This window comes from Xylocopa sonorina, chromosome 3 (genome assembly GCF_050948175.1).
Source record: "Xylocopa sonorina isolate GNS202 chromosome 3, iyXylSono1_principal, whole genome shotgun sequence".
Lineage (NCBI taxonomy): Eukaryota > Metazoa > Arthropoda > Insecta > Hymenoptera > Apidae > Xylocopa > Xylocopa sonorina.
In genome coordinates, this window is record NC_135195.1 from 5,585,779 (window position 1) to 5,609,115 (window position 23,337).

Below are 23,337 nucleotides of genomic sequence, written 5' to 3' on the forward strand. Positions count from 1 at the left end.
CGCGTGTTCGTCTGACCAGTTAACTGCGTTCGACGAATGTACGCGTCGATGAAAAGCTTCATTTCAATGCGATCATCGGGTATAATTGTCAATCCTTCATCGAAGATTTACAAAAACGTAATGCTTTCCATTTTGCTTTATATATTTCGCGAAATATATAATACAAGCGTTCGTCGTGTACACTCGTCGTTGCTTCGTTTAATTACGTGCCTCGTGAGCGATTTCTTCAATTAAATGCCGCAGTTAATGGGTTAAGACGAGCCTCGCGACGACGAGGAGCGCTCAAAACAGTGGTTATTTTTTATGCGTAATCGATGCCTTGCTAAGTGATTTCGACACGATTGTCCGTGTAAACGACGAGGTTCTCCAACAGTGAAAGTAAGAGGAATCGTAAAACGAGAGGTAATCCTCTTAGGATTAAGTCGCACGCGAACTATAAAATGTATGATCAATGCGATCGTGATGTATAGTGGATGTCGCGATGGAGAGGAGCTTGTACAAGAAGAGAGAGAAGAGATTCGAATTGCAAGTGATTTTCCTTCGAAGCGAGCGATGTAACGACCGATTCTAATCGTTTTAATGAAGTTTTAATCGCTACATCTTGGAAACTCTCTTGTAAATCGTCGAAGCACCAGTTCCAGGTTTAATGTTGTTAAACGTTTCGTTCAATTTTGCACGACTCGACAGTTGCAGTCGAATGGCCAGGAAGTCGATCAGCGTCGATTGACAGAGAAAATAACAAATTTTCGTGGCTGTTGTATTTCGTGTTTCAATATTCTGATTACTGGCTACAAATTGAGGAGATTTCGCGATATCGACGCGCGAAGTTACTGGTACGAGTACAGTAGTGATTAATATAAGTCAATAAAGGAGGGATAAATATCGAAAAATCGAGAATTGAACGAATCTGAAATGATCTTTCAACCCATAATAGATCGATCCACCAATCAGAACGTTGCGAGGACCTAAAAAATATATTTGGACATCCTAAAAGTAGTATCTGTTCAGAGAAAAATAGGAATTTTAGAAGAACGATTGCAAAACAAGAAGGACTGAGTATATTGAAAGAGAATGCTCGTATTTTCCGCAGAATTGTTAGCAAATAAATCTAAAAGAGTGCAACAGGGAAAGTGTTGATTCAGAGATCGAAGAGGAGAGAAATTGACCAATTTTTACTGCTCCAAAAAAAACACAATAAAACACGTTATCAGTTCAAACGCCCTGATCGATTCTAGCCCGCATAGTTCTTTGCTTCCTAATTGGTCCATTTGACCTAGATTCAACGCTAAGAAAATATTACATCTGTCTGTCATTGCATCAAGCGAACAGATAAAAAATGTATTAATTTTTAACCTCGAATAGATATAATTTCCTTACTTAGTCGAATTCTAGGACAAAGATGCTAAAGATTATAGAAAACTCTCCTCCACTCTATACATTCATCATTAAAAGAAATCTTAACGATTCGATTCCTCTGTATCGACAATCTAATTTAACTCTATCCAACAATATCCTCAAATCTGAAGCTAAATATCAACCTGTTGCGCGTTCTCGTATCGCATCGCCATTCTGAGTCAACGCGAAAGACAAACGTTGCATTGTTGCATTGCAAGATACATTCGAATGCATTACTCGATGACACGCAACGATGCAACGCCTCCACATTAACACGCAACGACAATGGAATACAGAAACAAGCAACAAGTCGATATCGAGTCGCGTAACGCGAGTTAAAGCTGGCCACATCTTGTCTAGCGTTTACTAGAACTTATTCACCGTTCCAGTGGCGCTAGTAGTTCACTCGTTCGAAACGATGGTCCCTCCAATAGACACAGACAATTTCTATGCTTCTAAATCTTCATCTGGTATACTTATAGAGCTCATGGCAATTTAAATTCCATAAACACACTTTTCTCGTTTTCTCTGAATCAGACGATTACTTTTAGGACGATTGATAATAGAAACGAGGAACGTTTCACGTGCGAAGGGTCGATCCTAGCCGTGACACGTTCGCTGCAATCCTCTCAGTTGCCTTTTACCTTCTACACTGAGAAACGAACGAAAGAGACGCCACAAGAAAGACTATAAAAGAGCACGAGACAAGGTGTATAATAATTGAGGATTCGACGTGAACGAGTAAAACGACGCCATGGCGACCACGAGCGAAACGAATGCGTCGTCGTCACGGGGTTCGCGTTCGTCGAGGAGCGTCGCGACGAACGTGATCCACTGATTAGTTAGGAAATTTCGAATACGAGGAGAGAAGAGAAACCTCGGAATTATTTTTGTATTATTTGCCCAAGCGTACGTGTGTGCATGTATCGTCGATGGCGCGCGTTCGCAGCTTGGATCTCTGCGAGACCGATTCTTCCCGACAGGATCCTTCGAAAGTGCTCCACATATTTATTGCATCCCTCGAGCCTCGAGTTTCTACTGCCAAACGAATATTTTTTGTCGTCTACAAAAGTTTCCTAGCTGTTAACACTAATTTACGAGCATCGCGTGTCGTTCTTCTCTAGATTTAAGTCTTTGGCGATTCCTTTTAAACTAATGATTTCGTGCAATAAAATTGTACAAGCATGTCACACGACTTAACGATAGAAGTCGAGCGTTGCTGTTAGTACTAGAAATTCATTGGACGATTTTTCATTTAATCGTACGGTCAGGATAAGTTGCACGCAACGATCATTTCGTCTCTCACACTCATTATAAGCAACGAAGGAATGCAATGGATATTCTTATACGCTACTTCATTTCTCGAAGGACGACTGAAAGTACTTTCGATTGTTGAATCTAATTGCAACAAACGAAAGGATCGTCGAGAAGAATTGGTAATCAAGAAAGCATCCAAGAGGCGTCGAACGTGGCCACGAAGATCGCAGTTGGTGTGCTTGCGAATTGTGGATGACAAGAGAGAAGCGTATCCGCCATATTGGTACCGATCGAGTGCGTGTGTGTCGCCAATATTCGGGCGTGTATCGTCGTTTCGATGATGAACGCGCCGATGAGGACGTGAATGTAAATACAGTTTGTTATTCAGAGAGTGTTTTAAGAGGCGTTGCTGTTCAATGCCGAATGCACAGGCCTCTTTTTCTTCGTAATTAAAAAAAAAGAAAAAAAACGACTCTAGATATTACATCGTAAGATAGAGCTTAAGACAATTTAGTGGGAGAACTAATATACATATATATATATATGCGTATGTATAAACTTAGATACGGATAAGTGTTACGATGTAAAATGTTAATATATATATTATACATATATATATATGAACAATGGTAATTTTATTAACATAACGATATTTTCGTTCAACGCGTTTTTCTATTTAGCAAATCTAGTTGTGCTGAGTTCTTGTAAAATCCCTTGAGCGCCGTGAGACAAAGACGAAGGATCAATTAGTGTTAAGGGTAACAAACGAAATTATTGTCACGGACGGAGGAGCGTTCGAGGACTGCTCGAACGATTGAAATTCTTCTCGGTACTCGAGACACTTGCGTGTGTAATTTAAGAACTTATTAAGACCGCTACGGAGCAACGTTCAGTTCGCTAGGAAGATAGCTTCAGGAACAGTTCAAGCTTACGAAACGTCGAGCCAGGGGGGAACAAGTGGCGATCATCGCGAAGATTATAAATATAGATATGTATATGTGGCATGAGAAGAATAAATACATGAACAGCAGGATGTTGCGCCAAAGATCCCATCGTCTCGCGGTTCTTTAGCGACGAAACTGACGCTGACCACGAGCATCCATTTTTAATTTGCGATACTTCCATCAGCAGTGCTCGAGTATTTCAATGTTCCCAGAATCATTGTTTTAAACGATCTGCTTTTGATGCGAGATTATTCTATCGTTTAAAAAACTCTATTATTCGAATGCTGTTTTGTATTACCGATTAACTTTATTACACAACATTCGTTAATGATAAATTCTCTAATCCAGCGTTTAAAATTCAGTACGATGGTGAATCAGTAAATCGTGCGAGGATAATATTTTAACAGTTCAAAGTAATTAATCACAGAAAAGAATAAATTTAAAATCTTCTTTTCTATTGCATTTAAAAAAAAGAAACATTATATTATCATTAACTAAATCATTGACATCGTTCAACCAAATTTTCACTAAATTTCAATGCCCAAAGGGTTGTCGATGAGCTTGTACTTTTATCGCACATATTCGTTTCTTTTTTATTATGTTACTTCACGTTCAACTAAATATTTTTTTAGAGACTTTCGACAGCCCCCAACAGCAACGCGAATATTGATTTTCTACGGTCTGTGATGGAATTAGGGAATTACCAAAGGCTTCCATGGAGACCAGTAAACAACGTGAATCGCGATACTGGATTTTCCATTCGCTGGAAGACTCCAACGAGTAGCATTCTTTACTATTACCCGGTAGAATTTTTAGGAGCATTCGAGTAGTACGTGTCAATCATAAGTCAGACGCGGCTCTATTTTCTTTCTCGGAGGTCTAAGACGGTTTCTTTGCTGAGATTTTTTGTAAATAATTAATAATACAGTGTGCCGTGACGTGAGAAAAATTTGTACACATTTACTTTTTATAAATATCGTATCATTCTTTATTTATTGCTAGTATTTTTGCAATATAGTAGTAAATAGTCATTTTCTGGTGTACAGCTTTATGCATTTTGAGAATGTTATTGTTTGAAATGTAATTTATTGGTGTAATAGTCTGGGAATTAATCTTGTTTAGTATTCGTGGGTCTGTGAATATTTTAAATCGTCATCATGATGGACATGGAGATGAACGCTGGCTTGGGAGTAAGTATACATTTGCATTCAAAAATCTTTGAAGCTAGTAAATACGTGCAAACAAATTTTTTAATAGACTGCTTCTACAAAATTTGAATCGCTATAATTTCACAAGAAATAAAATAAAATGAACAGTGTAAGCGCACTCGTTTTAAAGAATATAACATTTTCTTTCGCATCTTTAAAAAATTTCTGTGAACTGTAAAAATAGTCAGGCGATTCATAAATCGCCCACTACTTTTAAATGCACAATAATCGCAAAGAAATTAAGGTTATATAAAATGAAATAAATAATAATTGCCTTTAAAATTTGAATGCCATAACATCTTATCATTTTGTATTACAATGAAAATGAGTGCTATAATATCTATATACGCGAATTTATCTTAATTTGTTCAATGACCTCCTATTTTGTTAAACACTATAAATCGAGTGCAATCGAGATCTCGAATGGATTAATTAAACAGTTCACTCTGAACTCTCGTGGAGTCCTATCTTTGTCCACTTTTACATTGTAGTTGATTAAATCGTCCGTTACCATCTCGCGATTAACATTTAAGTAGAGTGATAAGTCGTTTGACGAGTCGTAAGGAATAATGGACGACGACAAGCCTGAGAAAAGCAACGCGACGGAAAAGCCAGCCGATGTTGTTATTAAAATTGAATTGTTTCAAGTATCGGCAACCTAACCGCGCGACTGTTTACGGTAAGAGATATCAGAAAAAAGGAGCTCAGCAAGGAAAACTTGTTCATTTCAGTCCTTTATTGCGTAGTTTCGTTATTTTTAAAAATACTTTTAAGCTGGCGATTCTACTGAGACTGCTGCGTGAATTGCCATTATTGTTGGTACAAATCGTATTGTTGCTTAAATTAATTTTTAGTTGTTTAAATCGAGGACTTCAGGAAGAAAAAGAAAAATATAATATTCTGAAAATCATTTCATATAAAATGAGATTTATAAGATCTATAAATACTTTATATTAATGTATGATATATTTTATTTATTTATAAATAATTCTCAAAATTAAGCAAACACTCAATTTAAGTGAACCAATATTATTAATGAATTCTGATACCTTCTTGATTTAACAAGTCAATATTTCTTCAGTACAATCAAAAGAAATCAAAACTGTAACAAATCAAAATTCTGCTATTACTAATTTCCAATGTCCATATCCAACACCTTCGAAGCCACCTTCCTCGCCTAATCTAACGATACCAAAACAATCCTCCGCGCCCCCGCGACAACATCACTAAAACTCTCCGCCAGAACCGGAAACAGGGCAATAAACGCGAAGTCTCAGTCATCGCGTCAATAAGTCGCGCGTAGAATCAATCGTCGATAACGAGATCGCTCAGAGATATTCAAGTAATTCCCAGCGAAATCCGCGACCTCGCGCTCGTTTCGATCGTTCACGATTGATTAACGTCATCCCTTACCACCCTCCATCTCGCGTCGAGGCGTAGCGTGGCAGAAAAAAAGAAGAATGAAAAAAACAGGGGTCGTAAATTTCGCGAACCCTTATCGGCTCGTGACTACTAACATCGCGCGGCTAGGTGACGATGATCATGAGAGAGAGAGAGTGAAAGAGAGAGAGTGAGAGAGTGAGAGAGAGAAAGAGAAAAAAAAAGAAAGATTCACGAGAGACGTGACGGATGTCCTGGGATGACACGTTTCAGGACGAGGGTAGCGAGAGCAGCGAAACCCTGTCGGAGGGTAGCTCGGCGAGCAGCACGTTCTGCGACCTCGAGAAGGATTACGCGAAGGTGAGCCAGTTTTTGTCCGCCTCTGATCGGGAGGACGATTTCATTAGGAGGTGCAGGGGCTGCTGGCGAAATGTCGCGAAGGGTTGCTCGGATGTTTCCACGGGAACGAGGATTAACCCTTAATTACTCGCGTGTCAGGCTCCCGTCGCCTGATGGAATTTCTATTTTGTTGTTGTTACTAGTTTCGTCTGTCGTCTCTGTGGTTCTAGTTCAATCTTGCTGAACCACGCGTACTTTACGATCCTTGCGATAGTATACGGAGAATGATTATTTAGTAAAGGGTGTAGAGTTTGAGATGCGTAATGTAAGAAAGCAATTAAGTTAATTTTTTAGAGTTTACATTACACGATTGCTTGCATTCTTTAATTTTCATTTCTTTTTGTGGTTTATTAAATGTATATTTGAAATAGAATTAGAAATTCGTGCGCAGGTAACGATACGCGTTCATTTTGAAACTTTAATTGTTACATCTCGTATATAGTAATACTGTGTGATAAAAAATTGAATTATTTTGTGTTTGTACGTTATTTTCGCGGAACAACAGTGGAAATTAAAGGGACGTTAATAAACGAGTCGTGGCATTCAGTTTCATCAACTAATTATCGATATCGTGGGAGTGGGCGTTCGAGACCACCCCCACGGCAGTTGTTTCGTTCTTTAGGTATTGAAGGAAATGAAAAGCAACGAGGCGCTGGCTCCTTTCATGCTCGAATACACGAAGCTCTTCGAGGCTTTGTACACGGCCTATAAAAGGGAAAAAGAGCTGGTCGAGAAGAGGAATTCATTACAGGTATAATTAACGCGTGCGTTCAGCCTTCGCGATTGAAACGTACGCGTCTCTAGTAGCTTCTAATTACTTACATTCGTCTTGGCATCTTTGCGCAACGAGGATTTTAAACACGTGTATGCATTTCCTTTTATCAGCTCGTTCTCGTTACTTTTAATCTGCTTCTAATTTATATCCTCTGTGTTGTTCTCTTCTATCTTCTCATTTTGTCATATTTCCAGCGGTAATTAGAAAATGTTATTTCTGTATTTGTAATGAAGCACGATTAAAATTCTATTTCTTAATTTTCAAAGATAGTCGCTGAATGACTGACCGGAAAGATCCTCCATTTTGTACCTTAGAGTTACTCACATTTTAGTTATTTACCTTCACTTATTTTTAACGTTAGTTATCATCAGTTATCTTTAATGTAATTAATTTTTCTAATTCTCTTGATTTCATGTTTTGTATAAATAGTACATAATTCAAGATCGTAATCACAAAATATAGTTGTCCATTTAAATAATTTTTACAGTCTTGAATATCTGAATTGAAACATAAATGGACTTTGGTCACTTTCAGAATAAACTATTCAGTCAAAACTACTATTGTCACTACAAATAATATACGTTAAAATAAAATAATACTATTTCTACATAAAATACACCATGTATCGCATATTAAAGAATTCGAGTCGAAATCACGGACAATACGTATACAATTAACGTGGCATTAAACATTTTATCATTTAAACAACTAATAATCGCGAAATCCTAATTCACGATTCCCTCTTTCGTTTCAAAAATACCCTAAAAACGTACGATCGCACGTGCACACGAGTAAATTAGATCGTTAGATCGCCTTAGATCGAAACGAAATAAAATCGCACGCAATTTCGCAATAACAGGAGGAGATCTTCGAGAGCGGACGGAAAGTGTCGGAACTGACGCGGACGCTCCAGAGCAGAAACGACGAGATCGAGCGGCTGAAGTACGAGGTGATAAACGCGATGAAGCGGGCGGACGCGGCTCATACGCGCGAGCAGAACGCCCAGGACACGATCGAGAATCTGCGATTGAACGTGCAGCAACTGGGTCAAGAAATCGCCCAGAAAAACCGACAGCTGGCCGCTGGCGAGGAGTGAGTTTCCTTCTCGATGCTCTCTGACACTCTAACCCGTGTACCGTGACAGTTCTATCGATTCGCGTGTCATCGTCTTTATAGAGAAGACAAGGGTGATTTACCACTTCCGTTAACTGCTTTTGAACGACTGTTTCAGTTCAACGTAGACAATATATTACTTTGAGAGGCACGAGAAAGTAATTAGAAAATGATGTAATACACAACTTTTGGCTAAACCACGCGCAAACAACCCCGTTGTTCGCCAACTTCCACGACTCGAGCTATATACACGTTATACATCCCTTTATCGCGCATTCATTGATCCACCCTCTGAGAGACAGAGTCTCAAAGCGGGTGCAGAGTGAGGGTGATCTAAATAATTCGCGCGCAGACCGTGACGTATAATCTTTCTACATCCCATGGAGGATGATCGCGTTGAAGTCGCGAGGAACCTCGCAGGACTACGATCCCCGAGGAGACGTTCCCCAATCCGTTCTCCAACGACCTAGCTACCTTCAGTCAACGCGTTCAAAATGCAATTCCGCTCCAATGGGAGCGTTACTCGCGCGGTGGTGGTTCGTAAAGATGTCGCGGTTCGTTTCCTACGCGAGTTTTAGGATAAAAAGTTTTTCTGCACAGAAGGGTTGCTTCTTCGATTTCTGAACTCTATCGATTGATCGATAATGGATTCGCGATTGTTTTGCATAGGCGATGGGTGGTCTTGCAGAGAAGGGTTGCTTCTTCGATTTCTGAACTCTCTCGATTGATCGATGATGGCTTTTTGCGATTGTTTTGCACAGGCGATCGTTGGTTTTATATTTAGGGGTAGTTTTCGCTGTGGACAGTTGTGGGTGCGACGCGTACGTCCACTGTGTTGAGGGTGTGCGATGGATGAAAGGTTGAATGCGAGGCTTATGGGCGTACGATGTTAGCAATTGAAGTGAAGTGCGTTGTTTTGGTTGATAGAAATGTGTAAGAGAGAAAGGATAGGAAGAAAGCTTCGTCCTGGTCCGCCATAGGAGATTATCATCTTTGAGAATCAACTGTGCACGTTGTTTGTTTGGTTGATTACGAAGTTGAATGGATGGTAGACTTGTGGATTGTAATGTAGACTTGTTGATGGTTCTTTGGGTAGGTGGGAATTAACTTGCTTGGTATTGGATGTGTTAATGTATAATTGAAGTCTTTGTATTTTTCAGTTGAGGAGAAGGTGTAATGCAACGATATTTCCAATAGGACCTTCTCGTCTTTACGTTTTTCGTCCTTACAACTTTAAATCTTCTCGTTTACCTTTATTTTGTGCAATTGTCGCCATGAATTGTCCTCAACAAAAACGCGTCGACGCCTTTCTAAAGAGAGGCGACAGTTCAATTTTCAAAACGGTCCATTGAATTCTCTTTATTCAGTAATCCTTGCTATTTTTCTCACAGCTGATTAATATTTACAACCCTATCCTTCATAATTTTAACATATTCACTTTAAATAAACGCTTAAATTTGACTGATCCATGCTTGGTCCAACCTTCCCCATAAGACTTAAACATTAATCGCTCCAAAAAAAAAAAAAAAAAAAACACTGAACAAGTATACATTTCTAAACCAAAGTCAGTAGCGTACCCCAATGTATCTTCGAGCACCCACTTTCGCCAAACTCCACGCGAGTATTCGATCCAAAGCAGCAAACGTCCATGGCGACCCGATTGAGACCAATGGCAATCTGTTCGCAGCACGAGCATGACCAAACAAAAGGAGAGCCTGATACAAGAGAAGGAGAAGCTCGCAGGCGAGGTGGACACGTTGAGGCAACGGCTGAAGAACATGTCGTTGTACACGGAGGAGCTCGAGCAGAGGAACAACGCCGCTGGCCAACAGATCGACGAGATGAAAGAGAATCTGGATGTGCAGCTTAGCGAGATCTCGAGGGAACGACGGGGCAGACAGAGGGCGGAGGAGGAGGCGCATCAGCTGCAAGAGGAGCTCCTCGTTAAGACCGCCGATCTCGAGGTGAGAGATCTTCACTTTTACTTCTCACAGACGGTGGTTTAAATCGATAAAGCATTGGATTGCTTGCGTGGATTAGGCGAAACGTTATTTCTGCAAACGCCATGATAGACAATAGTAATTGAAGTAATTTTCGTGGATACTAGCTAATCAGAAACGGAATGTGAAATTAAAAAACGCTTTGGCTAGTGTTTTTATATGTCCTGTATCTCGTAATATTTTTAAATGAATTTTTAAAATGACATTTAGCTACTGGTAGGAATAAGGATTATAAAAACTTCATATTTTAATTAGAACCAACAAAGTAACTCGTTTTGCCTACGCGTTTTTAATAATATTTAAACACACGTTTCATCGCACAGTTATTTTAGCACAGTACACTCGATGGTTTCATTTAACTTTCTCCTCGATCGCCATTCCGCGTTGAAACTTCGAGGAAAAAGTAGCGCGATCCGCGCTTAAAAAGTTCGCGTCCTCTTTCAACTTTTTCCCCTCTGGCCATCGGCGAAAATCAAACGGATCGCCTTTTCCTGGACCGCGAAAGCTTTTTGCCGTCGAAACGCGCGGGGAAGTTCAACAAGTTCCCACGGTCGTCGACGGGGACGCGGGACAACGCCGCGCGGTCGCTGAGACAAGTTTCCGGAGCGGTCGATGCCACTTTCGGGGGCGAAGTTCATCTTCGCGGGATAATCGCGATGCGGTAGTAATTCATTCGCGATTTCGAGCGATAGATGATGGAATTTTGTCGAGAATTTCGGTGGACAGCTTTGTAGAGACGCACGATAGTCACAATTTCTTTGAAGCCTTAAAATTGTTTATTGGAATTAGAAGAATCGATGAGTAGAGTTTCATTTCTCTTGGAAAGGGATCATAATTGAATTTGATTTTTATATAGCTTTGGAAATACATATTAAATGTATTAATTAGTATTCTTAAGGTATTACCGTTTAGTTATTTTATTTGGAATCATTTTTGAAGAAATGAGAGAAGAAATAAGGGGGTTGATAGAATTTAAAGTGTACCAATTACTGTCTACTTCGAAATCGAATAGATTTTATTTAGAAAATTAGTGCGAATTATTATTTGCTTCGTACTATATGTTTATCTGTTAATATTTGTTTAATAATGGTTCACGTGTATCATTAGACAGCGAACGCGACGATTCAAGCGGCAACTGCAAACGTGACGAGGCTAGAAGGGTTGCTGAAAGAGCAGAGGGCGGCTTCAGAAAAAATGCAGAGGGAGTTGAACAAATTGTCAGTAAAAAAGTTGAATCTCGAAACGGACGTCGAGAATGCGAACGCTCAGATAGACAATTTGGACAAGGAAATCGCGGAAAAGGACAAGCAGCTGAAAGAACTTAGGCTGAGTGCCCACAGGTAATGGTGCCAAATGTATGTACAAGACATAAAAAAAATATTCATGTATGAGAAAAAATATCTCGTATGTATACTCGTATGCATTTTATACATGTGCACCATAATCATTAACAATAATAATTTAGAAAAGCAAAGTTAAGTTTCATTCGTTATCACTGGTATAGTAGATGCTGTGCTTCAAAATAGTTTATCTTTTCTTTTCAACTGAATTGAAATAACGAATAAAATAAATTCTCATTGCTAAAAGTATTTAAAAGAACAACAAATACCATATATTAATTTCTGATTAAACGTTCAAAGTATATCTCTTCTACAACACAATATCAACACCTCGCACCCCTACTTTTTACACCCCTGCAAACATTTATCGAGATTAAATTTTTAAATACTGTTTACCAATAACAATTAAATTCAAAACGACGAATACTCCAATATTTCTGCATAATACTTTTAACCAGCGCCTCGATTTTGATCTCGAAGCGACCATTTGCCATTTCCATCGACAGAATCCTCCGCGACTACTTTCGAACCGACAAACGAATGAAACCTAAATCCTACAGACTCCAACCCTAACCCTCACCGTTCCTCCTCGTTCCTTCTCACTTCGAACAGATCGATTCGCATGATTCCTGTTCCCAGTAACGAAATATCGGACGCGAGCGGAATGTAATTGATCGCGACGCGGTGGCTAACGCGAGAAGCATTATTCGCCGTGCCGTTCGCGAAATTATAGCCACCGCGTGGCTCGATATCGGACGCGGAGGGCGTTGCGGTACGAAATTTATTTTCCATTAAATTTTCCATTACAACGCCCATCCGATACCTGCGAACCCTTGGTATAATTGCTATGCAAATTATCACATATTTCTCCGGGGAGACCCGCGGCCGGAAATGCGAGTCCTGTTGACGGGACGAGCGCGTCCGTCGCCGTCCGCGCGGAAACTGAATGAAAAATGCGTCATTCGACCTGGTATTTTTGAGCATCGCGACGAACAATCTTTCTCGTATGTTCCAGGCATATTTTCCACGTTCTGCCCTTATTTCGTTTCTATTCGCGTTTTTCTGTTCGAAACGCGAGATTTTAATGCCTTCTGGTTTATTGATAATGTGGGAATACGTGTTGTAAACGAACGTTTTTAAGAGAGAAATTTGTGCTTCAAATGTGGGGTGGATGATACATTGTTTTATTCAATGAGCAAGATCGCGAGAATTAATTGTAGAATTTAGAATTGCCTGTACGATGCGAGTAATGATGATATATCGTAGTGATGTATCAACAGGGTGAAAATTAATTTACGATTGTGACAAATAAATTGATAAATCGATGACAATTCTATTGAGATGTTAATAAAAATAGTCCAAGTGGTTACGATGTACGGTTGGTAATATACAACGAAGCTGTGGTATCAATTCAGAGGCAAACAACAAATCTACATTTACTTGTTACATTCATATTGGAACAGTGCAGATAATGATCTGATATTTATGGTCATCGAAGCACATAATACTGTATTGAATTATACGATGTATGTGGGAGATTCTGCCTCGAATTAATAGTATCGATCTATAATACGATATCCACCGTTATTTAATGCTGTTTGCTATTTCAGAAGTACTTTATGAGTTTTACGCGCGCGATCGAGTCCCTTTATCGTTTCAATTCTCTAGTCTCGATCGAGGAACCGCATTAACGATGCGAAAAGTATATTAACGTTTAAGGATTGTGTCTTTACTTGAAATAAAATTATAAGATACCTTCAAAAAATTGTTTGAAATTTATATTTCTATTCTGCGCTGGACTTTAAACAAAAATGGATTTGAAAGTAGTTTGATTGTATATGAATATTTTACACATTTTGATATATAATAAGAAGATTCGTACATTATTATTAATGCAAAATTATCGCCAAATAATATCTTATTCACGTATAAGTGAGTTTCTACCTTTGTCAAACAAGAACGAAGCAGGCAAAGCTACAAATGCCACCATTGTGGGATAATGGGAATCTAAATGTTATTTAACTGCTCTTTTAATTATTATTTAACTGATCTTCGACTATTCGCTTTTTTCAGTTCAGCTAAAGTACTTTGCCGCCTCTTTTCTCACGATTATTAAAACTAAAAAAATACAAAGTCGTTGCGTCCCACTGATTGACGCAAAGTCCTAAATTCAAATTTACGCTTACAAAGAAACAATCCAGAGCTCCACACGACTAACAAAAAAAAAATCTAAATTTTCTAACATTTCTACGAAATCGTTTCCAAACTTTGCTGTGTCTCAGGTTGAAGAACAACGCGTCGCGAGCAATGACCGACAGGGACCACATGGCGAAGCGATTGCAGAAGATCGAGAACGAACGGTCGTCCTTGGAGCAACAGTTGAAGAACACGATGGCCAGGGCTCAGAACGCTGAACACCAGAGCACGATGCACCAGAAGCAGCTGATGGACAAGCAACAGGAAATGGAGATCACGCTGCGCGAGAAGAACGTCCTGGCGCGGAGCAAGGAGACCCTTGGCGACCAGATCAAGAGGCTGAACCACGAGATGGTGGTCTGCGAGTACAGCAGGAAGAAGATCGAATACGAATTGGACAGCTCGATGCAGGACGTTATAGAGCTTCAGAAGCAATTGGACGCGACGGAGAAGGAGAGGGACAAGCATAATTTCACCGCCCAGCAACTGGCGCACCAGGTAAGCCGTCATATTGGTAAAATATGAAAAGAGGGTTAAACGTTGTTTCATATAATTTGGATAGGTGTTTGGTGAGGAAATATCGAAATCGAGATTGTGTAATTATGTAACGATACTAATGGAGAACGATTAGACGCTGTGTAAATGGTTAAGCGTGAATTCAAAGGGAATACTCCTTTTGCGCGAACGAAATTGGATGCGTTTGATTCAACCGTGTGTGCTTATTAAAGGATCTTATTTAGGTACGATGATTAAAGAGAATTGGGAATGTCGTTGAAATACACTGGGTATTTGTTTCTTGATTAACACAGGAAATAGTCGATTCATTATACGAGATATTTTTCGCTATAAAATTGCTAAACGAAGTATCAAATCAAAGTGGTAGAGAGCTTTAACGTAATCTTGTTATTAACGTTTTACAAGCAATAATACCATTGATAGGAGTATTGTTCTAATTCTGAAATATTTTCAATGTTCTCTGCATCAAAAATTACGATATACTATTCACTAGTCTGACTATTCATTACACTGTACTACTAGCTGCGTACAATAGATTGCCTTAAATGTCCTCAAACTATTATAATTTTTAAATAATTCCTGACGAAACTATGTTTTTTTGAAACAATTAAATACATGTAGTTAAATAACGGATACTCACGTAATAATTAATAAGATAACGTACTTTATTCAGTAGAGCAACTCAATAATACGTTAGATGTTTACACGAAAATTCCTATGAATTTCTATAAAATTAATAAACGAAACGAATGAAAAACGCGGACAGGAAATAAAGCAACTGAATATGAATAATTAAATAATGAATATTCACGTAATAATTAATAAGATAATACACTCTGTTCAGTAGAGCAACTCAATAACACGTTAGACGTTTGCACGAAAATTCGTACGAATTTCTATGAAATTAATAAACGAAACGAATGAAAAACGCGGACAGGAAACGAAGCAATTGAATATGTATAATTAAATAACGAATACTCGAGTAATAATTAATAAGATAACGTACTGTATTTAGTAGAGCAACTCAATAATACGTCAGACGTTTGCACGAAAATTCGTACGAATTTCTATGAAATTAATAAACGAAACGAATGAAAAACGCGGACAGGAAATGGAACTGGGTGGAACGTGGGAGGAACAGCTAGGATTTATCTAGCTCTGTACGCAACTCCGCGCAAGTAGTATAAGTCAGCGTGCGGTCAGATAAGCGGAGTAGAACCACGCCTAAGCGAGGTGGAATGGCACGATGCGCGGGTTCCGCGAGTGATATCGTGCCGTATTTATTCCGGCAAGTAGAACAGAATTACACCGAGCAATCTAATACGCTGTTTGTTCGCTCATAATTTCCCGAGCGAGCGCGTATGGAAGATTCATTTTCCAGCCGACAGCTCGACCGTGCGCGGCGTTCATTCAGATTGCTTCGTAAATAGAACAATTATCTAATAAACCACGAACACGAGCGTGAATGTTTAATACTGGGAAATTTTCATTTTCATTTTATACCCTTGCGTTTTAACATCAGTCGTGTCAAATTTTACTGTTTTCCACTCGAGTTACTTAATATCAGAAATACTATTAATCGACTTAGTGGCTATTTCACTAAGGCACTTGAAACAGAATTAAACAAACACTTGAATACTGTTCTTAATATTTAACCAAATGAAGATTATTCTTGTGTTTTAAAATTAGTGGTGTCAAATTTTACCGTTTCCTTACTTGCATTAGTTAATCAGAAACGCTATTAATCGACTTAGTGGCTATTTCACTAAGGCACTTGAAACAGAATTAAACAAACACTTGGATACTTACATGAAAAATAAAAATCCTGAAATAAGCTTAAAAGCAATGCACTTCTGATACTACTAAAATCAAAAGTACAGAGTATCACGAAAACATAGAATACCAAATACTCAATTACCAAATCAGTCCAAAAGATAGAATCATCGTATCAACGAAAAAAAAATCTTTCGAAAGTTCCTCGATTAAAAAACACTCGTCTCCTCGAATCACCGCAATTTCTACTTGGACATATCCACGAGTCCGCGTAAATACGATGAAATCTCGTTCGCAACGGGCGACCAGGATCGAGCGCGTTTAAGAATGGCCACGATTTCTACACGTAGACGAGTGGCGTCGCGGGGGTGTGCGTTGCGTAATCGGACGTCCAGGAAGCAGCAGGAGTAGACGCTGTTAAACATCTATCTAATAATAGGTGTTGATATAGCGTGAGCTGTCAGCCAGGCTCTATGGTGGACGTGTGCACAGTGTGTGCACAGACATCGAGCGAATTACGCTGACGGATATACGGTTTCGCAGACCAGCAGGTGGTAAAGGTAGACGTAGCTGGGCCGTTCGTTTCGACCTCGCAGCGTGTTGGACGCGTTGCCCATCGTGCTTTTCGAAGATTTGCGACCGTGATACCGCGTATGGATTCTACCTCTGAGCCTGCGAATTATGTGCAATGTTTCCAGCTGGACAGAATTCTTGTCGCGTGTCCCTTTCGTGTAGATTTTCATTGGTCGTGGTTGAATTGGGGGTGCGTGGAATTATTGGAGATGTCTTGGGGAATCTTTTGTAGATTTGCATCTTTTGTAGATTTGCATAGCTTGTAATGCTTATTTGAACGAAGGTTTTTCATTGCAATTTAACCAGCTAAGTGCGTTCGACGTGTATACTCGTCAGACGAAGTCTCTACTGCGACGCGTTTAACGTGTATACTCGTCGTGTAAAATAAAAAATTACCATTCACTATAAAAACTCGAAATCTCAGTAAAACGTAATAAGAATATTATTTTGTGGTACGTTGCCTTTATATTACCAATACTTGAATTATTTTCTTATTTCTCTTGTTTATTCTTGCTATCCTCAATTTCTCTTGTTTATTATTTTATTATTTCTTAATAATTTTCAAGCTTTTAGTGAGAATAACGTATTCAGAAACGAATTGTTAGTTTTTCTTTTTGACGAATAAAAATGTAATCCTTCCTCGTTTTTCGTAAAATGTATAATAGTACCATTTGCCCTGCGTTCGACGTGTATACACGTCGTTGCTTGTTTTTAATTCCACACCCTGTGCTGATCTTTTCAAACTAAATTCCACAGTTAACTGATTAAGTATACTTTGCGTAGAATTCGATTTTTTTATTTTTACATCGCGGGTATTCGTGTGAAATGGATTTTTATTAGGAGTAGATCACGCAATGAAAGGTTTCTGCACAGAAATGTGTTTCTTCTATTGTATGGATACTTCGAAATTATTTAATATTTAATAATTTACTTGTAACAAAAGTGTTGTGATAGAAGGAGGAATGTCTTGTGGGCTTAAAATTTCAGTTCTTCTAAAATGATTAACAGAGCGACGGGTTTAAATTGCAGAAAGCTGCGAGTAAACTTATTCAAGGGCTAAGCTTATAAACTGCTAATCTTCTTTGGAGTTCGAAGAAAAGTATCATCGGGAGAAATGTAATCCACCGTTTTAGTTTTATCTTCGACTTACAGCAGTCGCCGAGCGATCAGCAAATTGTAGTTCATTGAAGTCGCGTCCACGGGATAAAGGAAGCTGAAGTTATTACGGATATCGAAAAAGGAGTTTAACGTCGCTTTTGTCATTTCGTTTCGTGCCTTTCGAAGGTGTTCGTCAATTGCATACAAGAGTTATCGACTAAGCAGTTATACGATATAATTCGTGGGAGGAGAATAAGAATTCATCGAGACTTGAGAATTTAGTTCCTTCAGTTTCATCGAGATTAATTAAACCAATCAGAGCATTCAACTAATAATGGCACAAAACCTATCGATCACCATAAAAATTAGACATTTTCAGGAATATTTATTTCTGTTTTCCTTTCTCGAGAAATATTTCAAATTGTTCCTCTTAATTTCCACTATCAGATAATTAACAATTTAATTGAGTTACACAGTGAAATTTAAGCAAGCCCAGTGTTGTTATACCCTACACTGTGAGCTTTACAAGTATACATGTTTGGCTGGACTGTATTTACCATGCTTGTAGGAAATATCGTCTGTGCAGTGGTTCCAGGTGAATACAACGCGTGTAACCACATCATACACGTGTACGTGGTTGGACATTATCGGACGCATGTAGCCGGCTCATTTCGTGATTGTACATGAAATTCTAATTAATACTAGATTAGTGCGAGTAACTGCCACTGGGAGCTACGGGGTTGTAGAATTTCATCCAATTGCCCTTTAAACGGCGATTGCGTTTGGCAATATCGAGACTCCAGGTTAATACTTTCACTCCTCTTCTAAATTATTGTCAGATTATAATTTGAATTTATCCTAGTGTTATTAGAAACATTTCAATTGGCTTCTATTTTACGACAGCCGTTTCGTGGTAAATAATTAACCCTTTGCACTCGAGGGCTACAGAGCCCTAAAAAATTTGTCTTCAAACTTGGAGGGCCTCGATACGATGACAATGCAAATAATTTTCAGTTTATAATATACTCTTATTAATACAAAACCGTCGTCGAATTACATTCACAAACAAGTAAGATTTCTCATCAATTAAGAAGTCAGCAACTTGAAATCATGATAAAACGAATACGAGTGTCGCTTACTCGAGCTTAAATATCGATCAAGCAATAGCGTTAGCCATATTTGACCATATGAAACCGTCAGAGTCTCTAATTTTCACGCCTCGATCAACAACGACGATCGCGTACGCGTCTCGAATCAAGCCGTGTAACGTGCTGTCGTTGATAGGTGGAGGACTACCTAAGCCAGTCGAAGCTGAGGCAAGTGGAGATCTCGAATTACAAGAAACGGCTGGCGGAGGCGGATGCGAGGTACCGTCAACAGCAGAACCTGTTCGAGGCGGTCCGCGCCGAGAGGAACACGTGCGGCAAGAGCCTGGCGGAGGCGCAGGACGAGATACAGGAGCTGAAGAACAAACTGAAGGTGCTCACCCACCAGATAGAGCAGCTGAAAGAGGACATCGTGACGAAGGAGGGCCAATTGATCAAAGAGGAGTTCCGTAAGCGGAGAGTTCTCGCTTTCGAGACGAAAACGCGCGCCTCTGACACGCGTCCGCAATAATTTGTTAATCGAGTTTCCTCGGCTCCACGTTCGTTTGACCGGCTTCTTCGGTTTCGAGGGCGCGGTTCGGTTAGACTTGTCGCGCTTGGTTGGTCGCGGATGGCGCGCGTGGCCGCGTCTTTCAATAAGTTTAGATTGCTCGAGCGTGCTCGGATGGCTTTTTGGATGATTCGTCGAATGTCTCTCGCGTTTGGATTTCAGCGAATACCGTGAACGATCGAGCGATCTCAGCTGAGCTGCGATTGAATGACGTTTGTAGATCAAAGATGTGCGTTTAGGATGGTAGAAGTTTAGTGGTTTTGCGATAAGGGCAGCGTACTCCGCCATTTTTGAGACCGTAGAGCTTTTCTCCTCGTCCCATGCTAGACAATTTATCACTACGACTTAAAGTTCACGACTCTTCTTGCTAATTATCATCTTGTGTTATCGAAAAATTGCAAGGCGAACGTGAGACGCAAGTTTATTTAATTGCACAAGCGTGGATCGCATACACCCCGCGCAATCTGAACAGAAACTATCCAAACATCCGATTGACACGTTAACATAGATTCTGAAAACATAAGTAATTATTACGCGCAACAAATATCAGTGGCACCTCGCGAGGAACAGCTTCTAACGCGGTCATTAACTCCCCAGTTCGCAGCAAGGTAGAGAAAGAGAGGGAAGGGTTGAAGGTGGAACTGCAATCGAGCCGCAAGGAAGCGTCCGAGCTGAAACGCGATATGGAGTCGATGAGACAAGAGGAGAAGAGCTTGAGACAAGTGATCCAACGAGCGGAAACGGACATCAGCCGACACAGGAAGGACATCGACAACGTCATGAACGAGAGGGACATACTGGGCACGCAGTTGGTCCGCAGGAACGACGAGCTCAGTCTTCAGTACAACAGGATAAAGGTGTTGCAAGGGACGCTTCAGAGAGGGGAGGCTGAGTACAATCAGAGGTTGGAGGATATTAGGCTGTTGAAGCTCGAGGTGAAGAAATTGAGGACGGAGAAGACGCTGTTGACGAAGAATATTGCGAACATGACCGATCTGCGGCAGGAAGTGTTTCATTTGAATCGCGACTTGACGAAGGAAAGGCTGAAGGTGATGGCGTTGGAGGAGGAGGTGCAGACGCCATTGAATATTCATAGATGGAGGAAGCTCGAGGTAAGATTGCGATTTGCTGTTGCTCGACGATCGCTGGAATTGTTTTCTCGAATTCATTTTGATATCGGATGTTCGATAGGGGTTGAACTCTACGAAATATAATTTATTTTATGGTAACCAAGAGTATTAAATTATTTGCTTGTCGACGAAGCTTATCGCATTTCTGATGCTGAACGTCGAAGTGCAGATATGTAAATAATTTCTGTTGCATAGATAATCAAGTATTTTTAGAATCAGTTAAGAAACAAATAAATTTGAGGTTGGATAATTTATTTCTCAACAGATTTTTTGTATACTTCGATAGGGTTCCGATCCGACTACCTACGAACTGCTAAAGAAAATTCAAATTCTCCAAAAACGCGTGATCAAAATGGCCGTCTGCATGATCGACAAGGAGAAGAAAATAAAGGACACCGAGAGACTGTACATGAATTTACGTGAAATCCTGTCGAAGCATCCAGGACCTCAGGTGGCGATTTCTCTCAGCAAAACACAGAAGGCGTTGCGCCAGAGAGGACAGAAAATGAAGGTGGGCGAGCATATTTTTCTCATCCCCTTTTCTCTCGTTCTGAATAGCACAGCTCTAAATTAGAATCCAACAAGATATAACAGATTCGAAATATTAAATCGTTCGCTCTCAAACATCAACCAACGAACGAAACGTTTATCCTCGTATTCCAACAGCGTCGATTTCGAATCTCATGCCCCACGAAGGGCACGAATGCCTCGAATGCATTACACGCGAGCTCAAACGAATTCACATCTTGCGTTTCAGTGTTTGCTCGCGGAGTTGAGCGTGTGCCAGGTCGAGGTGGGCGAGTGCAAGATCGGCATGGATCGAATGAACATCGAGATGACTGAGTTGAAGAGGAAATATTACATGCAGAAGAAGAAGCTCGACAAATCGAACGAATCCAAGCCGAAATCTCTATCCGAGCCCGTTCTGCCTGTTGTGAATCGGGGTCAGAAGAGATTCTGCGGGGGTGGCTTCAGCATGGTGACCCCCACGCCAAGAAATTGCTTCGTTGTCGACTCTGCTTGCAGATAAGCTCGAATAACTTAGTGAACGTGCAGCTTGTTCGCATTGGCGATACTGAGACTGTGTAACGAAAATATATCGATGCACTTTCTACGATTTTTCCATACACGATTGTGTATTTCTATATTTTTCCAAGGACCACTGGTTCGACCGTTTTCACTCAATTTTTGCTTGAGTTGTCTGTTTATATTTGTGACCAGCAGCGAAGACGAAAGATTCTTGGCGAAAGAAGAACGAGATGGTAACTCGATTGTCCTTTTAGTTTGCTGATGGTCTGAAGAAGGGCGCGGAAGAATTATGCAAAGGGTGGATGCGCCCCAGAAGAAGTTGGAGACTTGCTCTTCCTATTGTCGTCGTTTAATATTCAGCGATGAGACTTACTTTTTTTATGGATTAAGGAATTGATAGTGTTAGAGATCGTGACAACTATGATATGACAGGGTTGCAGATGAATGCTGTTTTTGAGAAAGTAGAATTTTAGTTCTACCATATGCGTAGCATTCTTAAGTGATACGTGACTTCCTTCTGTTTTTAATTTAGTGGGTTTAGTCGTTTCTCGATTCTTAATAGTAATTATTTCGTCGTAAATTAAAGAAGTGCTCAGTGAGCTTCTGATCATCAAATATTGGGGACCAATAAGCGATCGCTGCACAATGGTTGATCATTAGTACAAATTTTTTGTAACGAGTATAATTTTAACTTCGTATCAAATGATTCAAAATTGAATTGTTGCGATATTCATAATCGTTCGATATATTATATTAATTGATGCCTAAATTATTATTTATTTGTACCAGGACAATTTATGATTTTGCACGTTTCATAATTAATTCTTTAATGCACATTAGTTATTAATTGGTGATTTTGTATATTTGGTAGAAGTTGAGCCTATTTTCTTTTATTTTAATTTGTTATACTATTTCTAATAATTATATGATATACATGAGGCATCGTGCTCGTTTATCATATTATCTTCAGAACAATTTTAAAGGTTGTCCCATAGGTCTCCCTGACCTCCAATCCAATTTGTGGTTCACAGTACGAGTAAAGTAATGGCTAAAGTAATTGCACGGCCGCGGACGAATGCGCATCGAGGGTTCATTGACGCGTGAATCGATTGCCATTCAAACGGACACCAAATTAATTACAATCGCCGCTAATTGACAACGAGGAATCTCATCGGGGAAAACGGCAGGGTAACGTTCCGTTTCTCTCTTAAATTTATTAATATCCTTTCGCTCTTTGTTTAACGCAAAGATCATTCACGAAAAATAATAACACATTTCTTAATTAATTTCGAGAAGTCCAATTTTTCATTTACAATCCTAATTTTTCGATTTTGTACCAGGAAAATATGACAGAGGAGGAGGTATCCAAACGTGCCATTTTCTAGAGAATGACGTCATCGAGAATTCCTACAATTTTTGCGATTGCTGGAAGTGACGTCATTTTCCAGGAATTGGCAGTTTTCAGGATTTTTCAATTGAGATCCCAATTTTCGACTTTGTATCAGGAGAACATGATAAGCGAGGAGGTAATCATAATGTGCCATTTCTTGGAAAA

The 23,337-nt window shown here is 39.6% G+C and overlaps 1 protein-coding gene across 1 annotated transcript; it reads left to right on the plus strand.

The window, feature by feature from the left end:
- The first annotated feature begins 4,753 nt into the window (after window positions 1-4,753).
- On the plus strand, window positions 4,754-21,991 carry LOC143433630 (cilia- and flagella-associated protein 58). Its single transcript, XM_076911067.1, has 11 exons — window positions 4,754-4,786; window positions 6,458-6,544; window positions 7,206-7,334; window positions 8,218-8,450; window positions 10,159-10,435; window positions 11,579-11,811; window positions 14,094-14,505; window positions 19,252-19,522; window positions 20,221-20,735; window positions 21,040-21,264; window positions 21,511-21,991. Exons 1-11 carry the CDS (start codon window positions 4,754-4,756, stop codon window positions 21,781-21,783), a joined length of 2,688 nt encoding a protein of 895 aa, XP_076767182.1. The 3' UTR covers window positions 21,784-21,991.
- The last annotated feature ends 1,346 nt before the right edge of the window (window positions 21,992-23,337 follow it).